Source organism: Balaenoptera acutorostrata, chromosome 1 (genome assembly GCF_949987535.1).
Source record: "Balaenoptera acutorostrata chromosome 1, mBalAcu1.1, whole genome shotgun sequence".
Lineage (NCBI taxonomy): Eukaryota > Metazoa > Chordata > Mammalia > Artiodactyla > Balaenopteridae > Balaenoptera > Balaenoptera acutorostrata.
The window spans coordinates 109,429,042-109,443,820 of record NC_080064.1 but is presented as its reverse complement, the minus strand read 5'-3'; the positions used below and the strand labels follow the sequence as shown (position 1 = coordinate 109,443,820).

Sequence of the window (14,779 nt, the reverse complement as noted above, 5' to 3'; positions counted from 1 at the left end):
ATCCAGACTTCTAATTTGGTGGAGCTCGGGTTCACAAACATTCCCATCCCCTTTCCTGCAGCTCAGAGGATAAATATTGGAATTCGAGGCAGAAGGTTTCAATTTCCCCCAGTCAGCAAACTGTTTAGGTATAAAATTTATTTAATGAGAAAGGATTTCTCTTCCCTCAACACAAATTCACACATTAACAGTTAAAAAAGTATATAGAGAGACATATATTTACACAAATTAGAAACTACAGTCTCAAGTCCTGCATTAGGGATTGAGAGGAGGGACATCAGGAGCAACAGAAGGGTGGCTTCTCATCTGTTCTAGGTCTCCCACGGTCATCTCTCTGGTCATGGTGGGTACACCAGGAGGGGATGGGGTACAGCTCCAGTCTGATGGCAGAGTTACTGGCCAATTGTGGCAACAAGGCCCCTCTCCAGAGAGTATCTTAGGATCACCAGGGATGACAGGAGATGCTGTAGTAGTAGATGGAACTGGAGTGGTTGGGGCTGAGTGGGTGAAGGGCCGTACTCCATGCTGGAGGAAAAGGATGACACCAATGCTGGTTCCAGTGCCTAAAGGACCATGGCTAAAGGAGATGGTACCTGGGGAACTGAGAGGGGGATTGCAAATTGGAGTAGTGTGGATCCAAGTGAGGTTCATAGCTGGCCATTCAGTGAGGTGCCAAGGCTGCTTTGGTTTCAATATTAGCTGTCCTAGCTGTGTCTGGTCCATCTTTTCCACAGAAAGTTCAGGAGAGGAAGCAGCTGGATAACTGTGGTGGCCTGGAGAATGCTAGGGAGGGGGAGAAAAGAGAAAAAATTATGTGAGAAAGCTTTCAGATTAACTCCACCTGGTTGCTTAAACATTTGCTTTCCTTGGGAACTCTGTAATGCTAACATATCTTGTTTTATACAATACATAATTTCCTGTCAGGCCATGATTAAGTAAAAGTTTTAGTAACCAAACTGTACTTTCATTTATTTAACAAATTCTTGTACCACACACTACATAGGCACTGGCTATTCACACGTATACAAAATAAAACAAACAGTCCCATAGATTCTCACTATTCATAAACTAATTTATTTTAGAACTTCTTTCTAAAAAGTCTATTTTTAACTGGAATCATCATTTCCCAATTTCTGTATTTTAAGTTCTAATTTCCTATGTTGAGTTCCTTAAGAAGTGTAGATTAATATGCAGGCAAGATCCTCCTGCTTATGTTTATGTATTTATTTTTTAATTTTTAAAATAAATTTATTTCATTCATTTTTTTGGCTGCCTTGGGTCTTCGTTGCTGCGCGCGGTCTTTCTCTAGTTGCGGCGAGCGGGGGCTACTCTTTGTTGTGGTGCACGGGCTTCTCATTGCGGTGGCTTCTCTTGTTGTGGAGCATGGGCTTTAGGCGCGCGGGCTTCAGTAGTTGTGGCACTTAGGCTCAGTAAGTAGTTGTGGTTCACGGGCTCTAGAGCGCAGACTCAGTAGTTGTGGTACACGGGCTTAGTGGCTCTGTGGCATGTGGGATCTTCCCGGACCAGCGCTCGAACCCGTGCCCCCTGCATTGGCAGGCAGATTCTTAACCACTGCACCACCAGGGAAGTCCCCCTCCTGCTTTTTTAAAAAAATTTATTTATTTGTTTATTTTTGGCTGCGTTGGGTCTTCGTTGCTGCGTGGGCTTTCTCTAGTTGCGGCGAGCGGGGGCTACTCTTCGTTGCGGTGCACGGGTTTCTCATTGCAGTGGTTTCTCTTGTTGAGGAGCACAGGCTCCAGGCACGCAGGCTTCAGTAGTTGTGGCACGTGGGCTCAGTAGTTGTGGCTCACGGGCTCTAGAGCGCAGGCTCAGTAGTTGTGGCGCACGGGCTTAGTTGCTCTGTGGCATGTGGGATCTTCCCAGACCTCGGCTTGAAACCGTGTCCCCTGCGTTAGCAGGCAGATTCTTAACCACTGTGCCACCAGGGAAGTCCCCTCCTGCTTATTTTTAAATCAATTATTCCCACAGCAGTTGAAAACAAGGACTGTCCATTAGCTACAGGAGACTTTCCTCTCCCTCTCATTTGAGTGCCCCCTACATACTCTATTATTTGAAGGCACAGAAAATAGGTCATTCCACACTAGATCTAAGAATCTTTTCAGGGACTTCCCTGGTGGTGCAGTGGTTAAGAATCCGTCTTCCAAGGCAGGGGACATGGGTCCAGGAAGATCCCACATGCAGCGGAACAACTAAGCCCGTGCACCACAACTACTGAGTCCGCATACCACAACAACTGAAGCCTGTGCGCCTAGAGCCCGTGCTCCACAACAAGAGAAGCCACCGCAGTGAGAAGCCCGCGCACCACATCGAAGACTGGCATCCGCTCGCCGCAACTAGGGAAAGCCCGCGCGCAGCAACGAAGACCCAACGCAGCCAAAAATAAATAAAAAAGAATCTTTGCAACACTCTCCTTATGGGTGCCCCATGGGTGCCTTCACCCCTCCCAGTGATGTACTTCTTGTGACCAGTCCTCAAAACCCATGCTTCCAGAGGGATACAAGGGTACTTGGGAAGGAGTAAAAAGAGGGAGAGGAAAAGGGGTTTAGGGGCAGCAGAAGAGAAAAGATTTGCAGAAAGAAGCTGAGGAATCTTCCTGCATGATTCATTTGGCCAGGTAAAAAGCATTCTGTATCTATGCAGAAAGCAGATAAGCGACAACATGAGGAACAGGGCTAAATTCCATGGAGTTCCTTGAAATGATCCAAACAAAATAGAACCCCAAAACATCTAGAAATCAAGACAATGAAGGAAGTTTAGGCATTCCCTTCCCTGAAAAGAAAACTTGTTGAAAAGATGAAAAGATCCAAAAGAAAATGGAAGAGGGAGCCCATTTCTGCGTGTACACTTCATTTCTTTGGTTATTTCCCCACCTTTTCCTCAGGTTTATAAGTTCTCACCTTGGTCAGCTGACTACGCAATGATGACTTCTGGGCAGCTATATGAGGAAACCAAGTCTTTAACATTCCTTCTACCTGTAGCAGGGTTCCTAGATAACGCTCTCTGTGGGGGGAAAAAAAAAAGCCATTAGGTGTGAAAAAAGCAACAGGACAGGATTGGAGATAACTCCTTTTTTATGAAGTACTGAGGAAAGAATCAAGAATCAAGAATCAATTACCCCATCTGTGGCTTCTGCAAAACACCTACTATGCGCTGGATCCTGTCCATTGCCACGCTCTGCTGGAAACTGCTCAATCCTGGGGTCAGGAAAGAGAAAGAGAGATCAAGGATTGAGATTCAAGAATTTAATCAGGTAAAGGAAAGACAGAAGGGCTTAAAATGGATTCACCTAAAGAAATTGTCACAGGAGAAAAAGGGAATCATCCAGGCCCCAAACAAAGACTTAAGAGAAATACACATTCAAAACATATTTTGAGAGACAGAGAGATGAATGTAGCTCAAATGAATACAAGTAATCAGATAACTACCTCTCTCAAATCGACCCATCTTCAGTCCATTCAGTAGGTCTGTGAGAGGGGGTATGAATCCTCGGAGCTCTTTACACTGTAGAAAAACAGGACAAAGGGTATGAGAAGACCAAGAACTGCCCACACCAGTACTTATTCTTCCATCTCCCAATCTGAGAGCCAATACTATCCTCATGGGGTCCTTACCAACCAACTGGGTGCTAAGCCACTTGGTCGTATCTCCTTTACCCAGCTTTCTCTTACCTTCTGAGCAAACAGCAGGTCTCCTTCTGTGGTACAACCCTGGATGTTTGGACCGGTCTCCAATTCACCACCTCTTGATCTTTTGACCCCAGATCCTGACATAGAAGAAGCCAAGCCCCGCTGTTCCGAGTGAGATGCTGTAGGTTGCTTACTGGAAACCTTGGGTCGTTGCCTGCAGCGGATAGGACCAGGGCTGGGCCGAGAACCTCCCCTCTGACCAACAGTGTCTGGCCTGGGGCCATGGGCCCACTTGTCCTCCCTCTCACTATCGGAGGGGAAGCCAGAGTCACTGTTCACTGGGGAGGTGGAAAAAGAGGAATAAAGAGAGTAGGAAGAAACGCTAGATGGAGAATCCATAGGTTCAGAAGCAGGGGCTGGAGAGCAGCTCCCGGAGTGCCCAAACATCGGGACCTGCAACTGAAGAGCAAAGCGAGGGAGTTTGAAACCAGAATCTGAGTATTAGGAAATGGACTGGGAGACTAGGGTGTACTGTCTGCGATCATAATATCTCTTCTCTCCCTCCCCAATATTACCTGTCTCAGGGACAATAAAAAAAGTCATCTTCCCCGCCTCCCCTCCTCCATTAAGAACCTGGATTGCCTCTCTGGCCTCCGCAGAGCAGCTCTTAGCCTGACTGACACAGACTCTTTTCCCTCAGTTCAGAGTAAATATAATGATTCGACACCTTTCCCCGGTTCGCCTCTTCTGGTCTCATCCTGACCCCGCAGCGAGCCTCCCTACCTGAGATCACGCCACCGGCAAGCCGGAAATCTGCGGCACCCGAACCCACCTAGGGACCCGGCAGCAACCTCCCTCCTCTTGCCAATCTTTCTGATCAGGATCCCTGCGCCGGACCATCTCCAGTCGCGCCTGCCACGTGATGCGATCCCTCGCAATACCAATATCCGCGTTGAGTCCCTAAGCCCACTCCCACCGGGTCTGATCCTCCTGCGCGGATCACTCCCTGACCTGAGTCTCCTCACCTGTGTCGGTCGGCTCAGCCCAGGCTGTCTCCAGCTCCTACTCCGACTCTCGGGTCAGGGCTACCCACCTCCGCCTCCCTCCCACTGGGTCCCGCCCCTTCCCCCTCCCAGACACGTGCAGCTCCGCACGTGCCTTCCCCCGGCGTACACAGACCTCGCACCCTCATTGGTTGTCTAGCCGGTGGCACGTGACTCTCGTTACTGAAGTTCACATTCCATTTGCTACAGCATACAGGGGCTCGGCCAATAAAGAGGCAGTCAGGTGACGATTGGTTGGAAGGTAAGCATTCCGTGCTCCGCCCCTACATGCGGCTAGCGAGGAGGACCCGGTGATGAGAGAAGGAGGAGGATGGAAAAAGAGTGGAAAAGAAGGGAGGGGAGGAAAAGGGCGGAGCCTGTGGCTTTAAATAGGATGGTGGTGTGCCGGAGCCGCGCAGCTGGAGTGTGCAGACTGGTTGTGTGACCTAAGGGGTGAGCCTTGAGATGTGGGACTCTTGGCTCTTCCTTGGGAACCGACCCCTCTGCCCCCTCTTTCAGCGCCTCCGCTCACGAGTGCAGCACGTGGAAACGATCAGCGACTTGCGTCTGCAACGTGTGTGAGAGAATGGATGTGTGCCACTATGTATACTCTCCCCCTCTCGGCGGCCCAGCTCTCGTGACTGCCCCGTCTCTGTTTCACCCTCCCCTCCTCCTCCTTCTCTTACAAGTTGGGTGCCTCCTGCCCTGCTGGGTGAGGAGGGTGGGGATTGCTGCCGAGAACACCGCGTCCTCTCCCCGGCTCCCGCTGGGGCGGCTCCACCAGCCCTTTCCTTATGTAACCCGCCACGCACGTTACCAGCTCAGATGCCAGCCCGCCACGACTCCAGAGGTCAAAGCCCCGCTGGGTTGTTCCTGACTTTTCTACCCTGGTTCCCCGGGCCCTGTGCCCTTAGTTCTGTGTTTCTTAGCACAAGAAAAGGAGAGTGGGTAGGTCTCTGATCTCCTAGATTATGTACTTGTCCAGCTTCAGTTTCTTCATTTGTCCTCTGGAGAAGATTTGAAGGACGGAGGGTGGCAAGTCCGGAGTTTACTATTCACTGGCCCTTGAAGTGCTTTGTTTTGTTTTGTTTGTTTGTTTTCTTTTGCTGTGTCGGGAGGCTTGCGGGATCTCAGTTCCCCAACCAGGAATTGAATCCGGGTGACCGCAGCGAAAGCCCGGAGTGCTAACCACTAAGCCACCGGGGAACTCCCCCTTGCAGTATTGAGAGCACAGTGGAGAGAAGGGGACAGGACCCAGGGACTGTGGGCTGATTGAAGCTAAAACATCCAAGATACCGCAAGGGGGCAGCCCAGTTCTGATTAGGGTCGAAGGATAAAAGGAAAAAAAATTTTTTTCTTTTTAAAGTTTGTCCCTGGGCTTCCCTGGTGACTCAGTGGTTAAGAATCCGCCTGCCGATGCAGGGGACACAGGTTCGAGCCCTGGTCGAGGAAGATCCCACGTGCCGCGGAGCAACTAAGCCCATGTGCCACAATTATTGAGCCTGCACTCGCCCGCAAGCCACAACTACTGAAGCCCACGCGTCTAGAGCCCGTGCTCCACAACAAGAGAAGCCACTGCTATGAGAAGCCCGCGCACCGCAACCAAGAGTAGCCCCCGCTCGCCGCAACTAGAGAAAGCCTGCAGCAACAAAGACCCAAAGCAGCCAAAAATAAATAAATAAATTTATAAGAAGAAAAAAACAGTTTGTCCCCGAATGCCTTAATTACTAACTGAAAAGGGTACATAGTTAGGAGCTACAGTGGGGAGATAAGTGGAGGAGGGTGTGAATTTTAAAAATCTATTCTAAGTAGTTTTGATATTTTACGTATGTTTAACAATGTGCTTATTTTATAAAAAGGAAAAAAGGGTTCCACTTCAACTTTCTTTCTGCAAACATACTGTCTCAACACCATATATGATAAAGCAAAACAGTAGAATTAGAGGGAATTGTAGGCTGTGAATAAACCTGTTGTTTGTGGGTGTTTTTCTCCATTATTCCCAAAATTTCAGGGTTTATTTTTTCACAGCCCTAATAATTCCCTCTAACTCTACTGTCGCCTAACTCCCTTTCTAATCTACCCTTCCCACACCTATATCCTGGTGCTCTCTTCAGTGTTGCAGCTTTAGAACTGACCCTCATAAAGGAGTAGAGAGTAACCAGATTACTTCATTTATTTATTTAATCTTCCACTCTCCTCTTCCCAAATCCCCATCCAATGAGTCGTAGCAGCCTTCCCTCTCCTAAAAAAAAAAAAAAAAAAAAAAACGAACAAAGGGAAAAACAAAAAACAAAGGGGACTCAGGAAGCCCCTCCCACCTCTATGGAAACCCCCCAGATTTCTTATTTTGAGCTAGATTTCCCCATGACATCCACTAGATGTGTCCCCCTCCCCTCTTCACTCCTTCCTTCTGCTAAACCCCTTCATGCCCATAGTTATTTAGATTACCAACTTAAATTCCTTCCCTATAATACAGGTTTCTCTTCCTTCCCCCTTTCCACCATCTCTCCCCTACACTAGGGAACCACCCCCACTTCTGCCTCTTGACTCTGCCAGGTTGTAGGGCCCCTCCCATTTTGCCCTCTATCACCTGAAGAGCCTTAAACCAGGCCAGCTGGAACCAGCTTTGATTCCTCGAGGCAGACTGGAAACCTGGAGAAGTTTCTTCTCCATTCCACCTGCTTCTGCTCTAGGAGGTCCTGAAATCCTCCCAGTTCAGAAAAAGTAATGACTCTTATTACAAAGGCCTTTGCCTCAACATCTCCTAAACCTCCTTAAAGTTAGATAAGATTTTTCTATATGTGATCCCTCTTTAAGCAGCTGAGAGAGAATTGACCAGGCTGGAAACACTAGCCAGAGATACTGGTAAAATTGCTTCACAGACTCCCCCAAGGCCAGTGGCTGCACTCTCACCTTCTACATGAAATACATCCCCCCCTGAACGAGGGCCCAGGACAGGAGGAGTGCACCAGGACTCTGCAGACTGGATACAGCATTGTTCAGATCTGGACTCTGCTAAAATATAGACATCCCCTCATAGTAGGCTAGTGTCATCCTTCCTACTGCCCACCTCCCATTCTGGAAGGATAACCATCTCTTTACACCAATCTCTGTCTTCTTTCCTCTGAGCTTAGAGAAAGATCCAGCCCTCCTCCCCATCACTATAAGAAGTCCTTTCCTCTGTGCCTTTCAGCCATTCCTGACCATACCAGGGAGACCTGACTCAATTCAATGAGATGTTTTTTGTTTTGTTTTTTAAGCTATGTGCATGACACTATGCTAGTCACTGTGCTAGGTGCCATAGGGGGGATATAAATATAATTAAGACAGTGGTTCTGTCCTCACAGAGTTTACAATCTAAAGGGAGCCTACTATATACTTTAAAATATTTATCTGTCCTTGTCAAGCAACAGCTTTCCATTTCTACTAATTCTTCCCATCTGTGTTCAACTATATTCAGACTGCACTTTGATCCTGTTGCCCTTTCTAGCTGTTGCTTCTCTTTTTGCATTACCAGATTTCTCAGATGGTTGGTCTATCCTCTCCCTCCACTTCCTCACAATGTATTCCCGCTCTAACGCCACAAAATCTAGCTTTTGCTACATCTACCCAATTAAAACTGCTTTCTCTGTGATTATCAATCACCTCCTTCTCCTTGGCCTCTTGGTAGCTTTTGATTGATTGTATTAAGCTTTCTCTTCTAGACTTTATAATACAAATTTGGCTATCTGCCTACCTCTCCAATCAGCTTGTCTCCATTTCCTTGGTTGATTCCTCTTCTACTAACTACCGGCACAGTCATTGGCCTTTTGGTCTTCTGTGTGTACTGGCTCTAATGAGCTCATCTACTTTTGTAACTGTGACTTTGCACTTAGAACTGTAGCACTGACTTAATTCAGCTACCTTTACGACACCCTCATAGGGCTGTCACTATAAATTCAGCTTGGCCAATACCAAATTTGTAACTTCACTCCTAAATCACTCTGATCTCCCACAGTTCACATTCTGGTCAACCATTTTCCCAGATATCCATGTTTAAAACTTTTAAGTTATTTTAACTCTCTCCTCATTTATTGCCCATATGAAATTATCACTGCAGCAAGGCATTTTCTTCAAAATGTTTCTTATTTTTCTCCTCTCCATTCAAAATGCCACTTCCCTAGTCCAGACCTTTAATGGATTGTTTCTGGAATGATGCAAATCTCATGAGTCTCTCTCCACTCCACTGCATCCTTCATACAACCAGATAAATCATTTTTCAAAAATACCACTTTCATTGTGTGTTTACCACACTGAAGAACTTACTAGGCTCCCTATTGCTTATAAGTCTGAACCTTACCCGGATACTTCAGACTCTGTAATTTGGTCCTATCTTCCCATATGTGAGATTACCAAGCAAGTATTTGGAGCATTGTAAATTTTATTTCTTACTTTCCCACTGTTCCTTTCCATATACCCTCTCCTTCAATCCACTAAACATACCCTGCTTGTTCTATCCCCCTTGTCTATGCAGCTCTTTCGCTCTTGGTATAACTATTCTTCCCCCTAATTGCTTTCATCCTTTCATAACTTCCTGCCAATCAAAAGCTTACCTATTCTTCAAAGTGTATTTCAAACACAATTACCTCCTAAAAGTCTTCCAGACAACTTCAGCCTGTGCTAATCTCTCTCCTTCCACAGCCTAAAGCACTTGTTTGTCATATGCTGTCAAATGTATATGCAATTTAACATTGTGACAAATCTTTTCATTTTGTTTTAAATGTTTCATAAGTGTAAACTTGAGTTTTATGAATACTTTGAGGACAATAACAACATCACAGATTTCTTTTTCAGCATCATCAGCATCATCAGCAGCTTTAGGCATAGGTTACTTACACATTAAATACTATTCAACTGAAATTTAACTGCACCAAATCTTCCCAATGTTCTGTATACAGGGTTAGTGTTAAATCTCAGTGAAAGAAATGATGGCCAAGCTGAGATGAACACCTGCATTGTAGTACTAATTATTTGGTTCCCCCATCCACCAAAGCCTCCCTCTGCTGCACGTCACCAGCCCTGGGATCTATCCAGGGTAAGGGCTGTCTGTCTCCCTCCCCCCTTATCCCCAATCCACTCACTGGTTCCATTGTCACTGGTTTCTCTGTTACAGGCTTCTGATGGTCTGCAGGGTCTGTTTCACGACTAATGGTAGTCTCTACTGCTTCCATTACCTCCTTATCCAACTTGTTCTGCCCTCAGTAGGATTAGGAAACACAGAGTTATCACTGCCTCCATTCAACATTCTCATAGATTTTCTATTTAGAGTTCTTTTCTCCTTCACCACCTCTTCTCCCCCCTCCCCATCCCCCAAGACTTAAACTCAGGGATCTTCCCTACTACATGTTTGCATGGATTATGTACCCATCCCATTCACCAATTCCCTTGACTCAAGGATTGTTCCTCCCTTTCAGTGTCTTAGCAAACCTACTGCATTCTGGCTTCATCCCCAGCTTTGGTTAACAAATTTGTTTTGGGCTCACTACCTAGTTTCACTTCACCTAACTAATTTTTATTCCTCTTCATCATTTACATTTCAACAATGCCCAGTTTCTTTTTAACTGTTACCTATCCTGATCCTCCTAGAGGGTCATGTAGATATCACTCACCAGCCTGTTCTCTGACTCAAACATAGAGTAATCAACAGTGAAGTTTGCACCAAAGTCATCTGGGGAGGAGAAAAAAAATCAGTAGTAACAAAGGTGGCACTAGATCTGGAAATGAGAAGAGGAAGAAATTGTTCACAATACTTCAATTTGCTCAAGTTGTAAAATTTACTGGTATAATTCTAATGAACTTTTGATGTTAAAATGTTTGTGGGGGCTTCCCTGGTGGCGCAGTGGTTGAGAATCTGCCTGCCAATGCAGGGGACACGGGTTCGAGCCCTGGTCTGGGAGGATCCCACATGCCGCGGAGCAACTAGGCCCGTGAGCCACAATTACTGAGCCTGCGCATCTGGAGCCTGTGCTCCGCAACAAGAGAGGCCGCGATAATGAGACCCGCGCACCGCGATGAAGAGTGGCCCCCACTTGCCGCAACTAGAGAAAGCCCTCGCACAGAAACGAAGACCCAACACAGCCATAAATAAATAAATAAACAAATAAATAAACCCAAAAATTAAAAAAAAAAAAAGAAATTGCTGAACTGTCTATACCACTATACCATGTAAAAAAAAATGTTTGTGAATGTATATGCATTTATATTTTCAATCTGGTGTCTAAAATCATGTACAAATTTGAAAAATTTCAAGTTGTTTCAATCAATTTCTAAAGGATTGAAAATCACTAGTTTGAGACATGACATCATGAGCTTGATAGTCTTTGCTCATAGCCACATTTCTCTCTGACCTAGTTATACCATTGTAAAGGAAAAGTCAAAGTGTCAGAAGTGAGCATCTCCCAAACCTCTCTCCATCCTGCGAAGGGTCAGAACCTTATACATACTCACCATAGTTGGGGGTGACTGTGTAATAATAGACCACCTGATAATAGTCATCCTCTTCCAGTCCTTCTTCATCCTCATATTCTTGTCCTAGGGGGACAAGGACTAGACATCAGGGGGCATCTGGAACTCCTTAGCAATAGAAGGACACCTGACGTTGACCTCAGCTCTATCAGTTTCCTTTCCTTCTGCCTCCCCTCTACTATCTCCCTGCCTCTGCACCTCTAAACCTTTCTCAGTCTTCTGGGCTCCATAACTCTGATGAGACCTGTTACACTGTGCCCTTTCAATCCGGGAACTCCCAGAAGAGAAAACGGGTCCCTTCACATACTATAACCCAAACAAAGCCTTAAAAAGGTAGGAAGCAGAGAGACACCAGAAATTAAGACCTCCAAATCCACTCCTCAGTATGCTCTAGACCTACTTTATTTGTGAGAGATGTTCTCTTAGCAGTGGCTCCCACAACTAACACACACACACAGCCTCTTGGACTTGGGCTTTAGTTCCAGTTTCAATGCTAACTAGTAGAATATCTCTGAACAAGCCAGTTAACATCCGCTTTCTTAAAATGAGTCAGCTGGACTAAATGATCCATCTGCATTAGTTTTTCTTCCTTTCCAGGATTAAAAATATGTGGCTTGGACTTGATTGGGTCAGGAATTCTAGGCCTCCTGCTAAATATTTCCCTAAGCTCCTTGAATGCTCTCTCTTAACCCCAAGCAATGACACAGAGTCTGGAGGAAAGGGAAACAATGAGAGCACCTGGCAGACTGGGAACAAAGGAGGGAAGGAGCCAAGCTACTTTTGGGACCTTGTCCCTGAAGGCAGACAGTACTCACTATCCTAAAGGCCACCCCTTCTGTGTCTTTACTAATACAAAGCTTTTCTCCAACTCGCTGGGAAAGAAGATACCCTGGCTTCCCTCGGTAGTTTCAGACTGCCCCACCTTCAAAGAGTCCACCTCTCCCCACTCTCACTTTAGTCCTTCTCATCTTGTTCAACTCTGTGGTGATGGCGAGCTGAGTTCACTCTTGTTAGGACCTCCCCATGGCTGGGGCTCCATCCCCGTCAGCTGTCTCTTCTTTGACAGGACTATGCTCTCCTCCCCTTTTCCTGGCCCTAATTTCCAGATTCCCCCTCTGCCCCTGACATCTAACACAGTTGAGAAAGTGTTATCACTCCTTTTGAACTGCACCTCCCGCCCTCTCCTCATTTTCTTTTCTCCCACCCCATTTATGGTAGAAGACCTGGCTCAAAAGCTCACGGAGAGACGTGTACTTACCCAGGATGAGTGGCACAGCAAGGATGGCTACAAAGAGGACATCCATTCTGGATTCTGCACTAGTGCCTTGAAAGTAAAAAAGGAAATTACAGCGTTTCCCACCAAACTTACCCCGCCTTCTGCCCTCCTCCAAAGCAGGGAAGGAGCTGCAGCAACCCTTCTCCCAGGGGGGGGAATTCCCCGCCCACTTGCTGACTGACTGGGCCATCAGTTACTACCAGTGCGGTCCTCAGCCACAGCTGCCCAGATCAAGAGAGGCAAAGTGAACTTTGATGGAAACATGTTCATTGAGACCCTCTGGCTCTAGACTAGATCCATTCAGGCCTCCTGCTGCCACTTCCAGAAAAACAAAACAAACAAACAAACCCACAAAAAACCCAAAGAAACCCAAACCAAACAACAACAAAAACCCCAGCCTACCAAGGAGTTTCCCCTCTCCCCTACTTTGCTTCCTTGTTCCCAGTCCTCACAAAAAGCTCACCCTCCCTCTCGCTGTCCCTGACTTACTATCACTATCCAGAACTGCCCTTCTCTCCGAGGCTTCATCACAATCTCTTTCTTCACAGTCAAATTATTCTGAGGAAGGGATGAGCATTTTTCCTGGACTGAAAATAGTCTCCCTTCTCTGCGTGTCTCGGACTACGAAGTATGGGAACAACATCAACATCATTGTCTGACTCTCCAAGCACCTGCTGCATTGTTTCTGATTTCAAAAAAAAAAAAACAACTTTCAGTCAAGACTAGTTACTTCCTCTCTGCTAAGTACTGATCTCACCTCACCTCCTTCTCAACTTTCTGCACACAGGATAGGAAAAGGGAGGAAGCAGGTAGTCTCTTTCCCTGCTGTATATGCGACACCCCTTCTCCCACTTTCAGTCACTTGGTATGTTCCCTTCATTCTAGCCTACAGGGGTGGAGTTCATCTTATCCTTCTCTCTGCTTTTATATTTCCCATTTTCATTCAATTCAATTTACAAACATCAAACATAATGTATGTGCTAGGCACAGTGTGCTAGGCCTAGTCTGATAGGCAATTCAGGGTTCAGAGGCAAGGGAATAAGAAAAGAATGCAGGTATTTTTTTTTAAGGGAGTTAATAAACATCCATTCAACATCTACTATGAGTCAGACACTATGCAAGTCTCTGTGGAACTACCAATGAACAAGATAGGTTTGATTCCCGTTATTAAGTCAGCAAATGCTGTGGTGACAGCTCAAAGGAGAGATGAGAAGAGTTGTCTTATCCCTATCTCTTCTGGTTTGCTATGCTCAGAAGCAAGACAATAGAGTCTTGAGCACTGGCCAGGATGTTCCCACCCTCTTAACCTTATTGGGGGAGGATTTGCATGGTGACTTCTCACGTACATCTATCTAATCTATTCCTTCAGCTCCTTTCCAGAATTTTCTGGAAAAAAATGTAAAACTCTTATGTGGATGTACATCTATGCATTGCCATAAATCATTTCCAGGAAGGAAAGTAAGCCTGGTTCTCTCTGAAGAATTTCTATAGTTTTTTTGGGTACTTTGATTACTCTCTCAAGAACAATATTCCAGTTTCCCTCACTTTCCCATCCTGGTACTCTTTTTCCTAAACATCCTCCCTAAGGACTAACCCCACCTGCATCCAAATGAGGATACAATACCCTCTTCTCATACTTTAACTTTCTTTCGCTCTAATATGCATCCCCTGCGCCTACCCTTCCCCCCAGCCTGAGGAAAAGACACCACTGAGGTTCATTTTCAGAAAATAAATGGAGGAAGTATGACATAAAAGGAACTGAGTAACTTGGCGGGGTAGGGGTGGGAGGGTGTCATTTTCCAACTCCATAGCTCTAATTGCTTTTTACAAACAACTTTAACTCTCGATTTTAACTCAAAATCCCCTCTAACCCTCCTAACATTGCTCTCCAGGCTCCTTTTACTTCGCTCTGATTCTCCTGTCATTACGGATGAAGGCTTCATTAGCGATACACTGTATTGCATGCTTCCTATAGTAGCCTGTTCAAAGAGCTCCTACTTTTAAGTGCAACCTTCATCTCTTAGGCAGTAGCTCTAGCTCATTTCCTCTCATTCAAGTAAGAACAATACCCGTCCCTATCTCCCTGCACCCTCTATCCTGTGCTTTCTTTGTATTTGTCCTTTAGGTTCCAACAGGATCTTCCCCCCTCTGCAGCTCTTCAAGAAGCGTAGGATTGCTACTACCCTGCCCCATAAAATAACGAAAGGGAACAGCGACCAAGGTCGAACCGAACCCAGGAACCTGGTTTAACCGGCTGGAGCCACTCCCAGGGCCGAGGTCCAGGAGGAGGGCAGGACTACAACTCCCAG

General features: G+C 46.1%; 1 protein-coding gene across 11 annotated transcripts; it reads right to left on the bottom strand.

The window, feature by feature from the left end:
• Nucleotides 1-130: 130 nt before the first annotated feature.
• On the bottom strand, nt 131-14,740 carry LOC103001469 (uncharacterized protein C1orf54 homolog). 11 transcript variants are annotated; one of them, XM_057537358.1, is made up of 10 exons: nt 14,712-14,740; nt 12,453-12,518; nt 11,177-11,260; nt 10,339-10,397; nt 9,811-9,921; nt 3,690-4,106; nt 3,447-3,522; nt 3,137-3,215; nt 2,919-3,021; nt 131-783 (listed from the first exon to the last, which is right to left on the bottom strand). In XM_057537358.1, exons 2-10 carry the CDS (start codon nt 12,496-12,498, stop codon nt 256-258), a joined length of 1,503 nt encoding a protein of 500 aa, XP_057393341.1. In that variant the 5' UTR covers nt 12,499-12,518; nt 14,712-14,740; the 3' UTR covers nt 131-255. The 11 variants fall into 11 exon arrangements, with proteins under 11 accessions (XP_057393341.1, XP_057393380.1, XP_057393293.1 ...); XM_057537397.1 differs by having other exon boundaries at nt 14,704-14,722; XM_057537310.1 differs by lacking the exon at nt 14,712-14,740 and adding an exon at nt 12,960-13,155.
• Between the last annotated feature and the right edge of the window lie 39 nt (nt 14,741-14,779).

Excerpts from the sequence above, each read along its gene's own strand:
- LOC103001469 (XM_057537358.1), bottom strand. The coding sequence starts at position 12,498 with ATGGATGTCCTCTTTGTAGCCATCCTTGCTGTGCCACTCATCCTGG. Across the intron at positions 11,261-12,452 it reads TGCTGTGCCACTCATCCTGG|GACAAGAATATGAGGATGAA; the intron begins GTAAGTACACGT and ends TTGTCCCCCTAG. Across the intron at positions 3,523-3,689 it reads ACCTGCTGTTTGCTCAGAAG|TGTAAAGAGCTCCGAGGATT; the intron begins GTAAGAGAAAGC and ends GTTTTTCTACAG.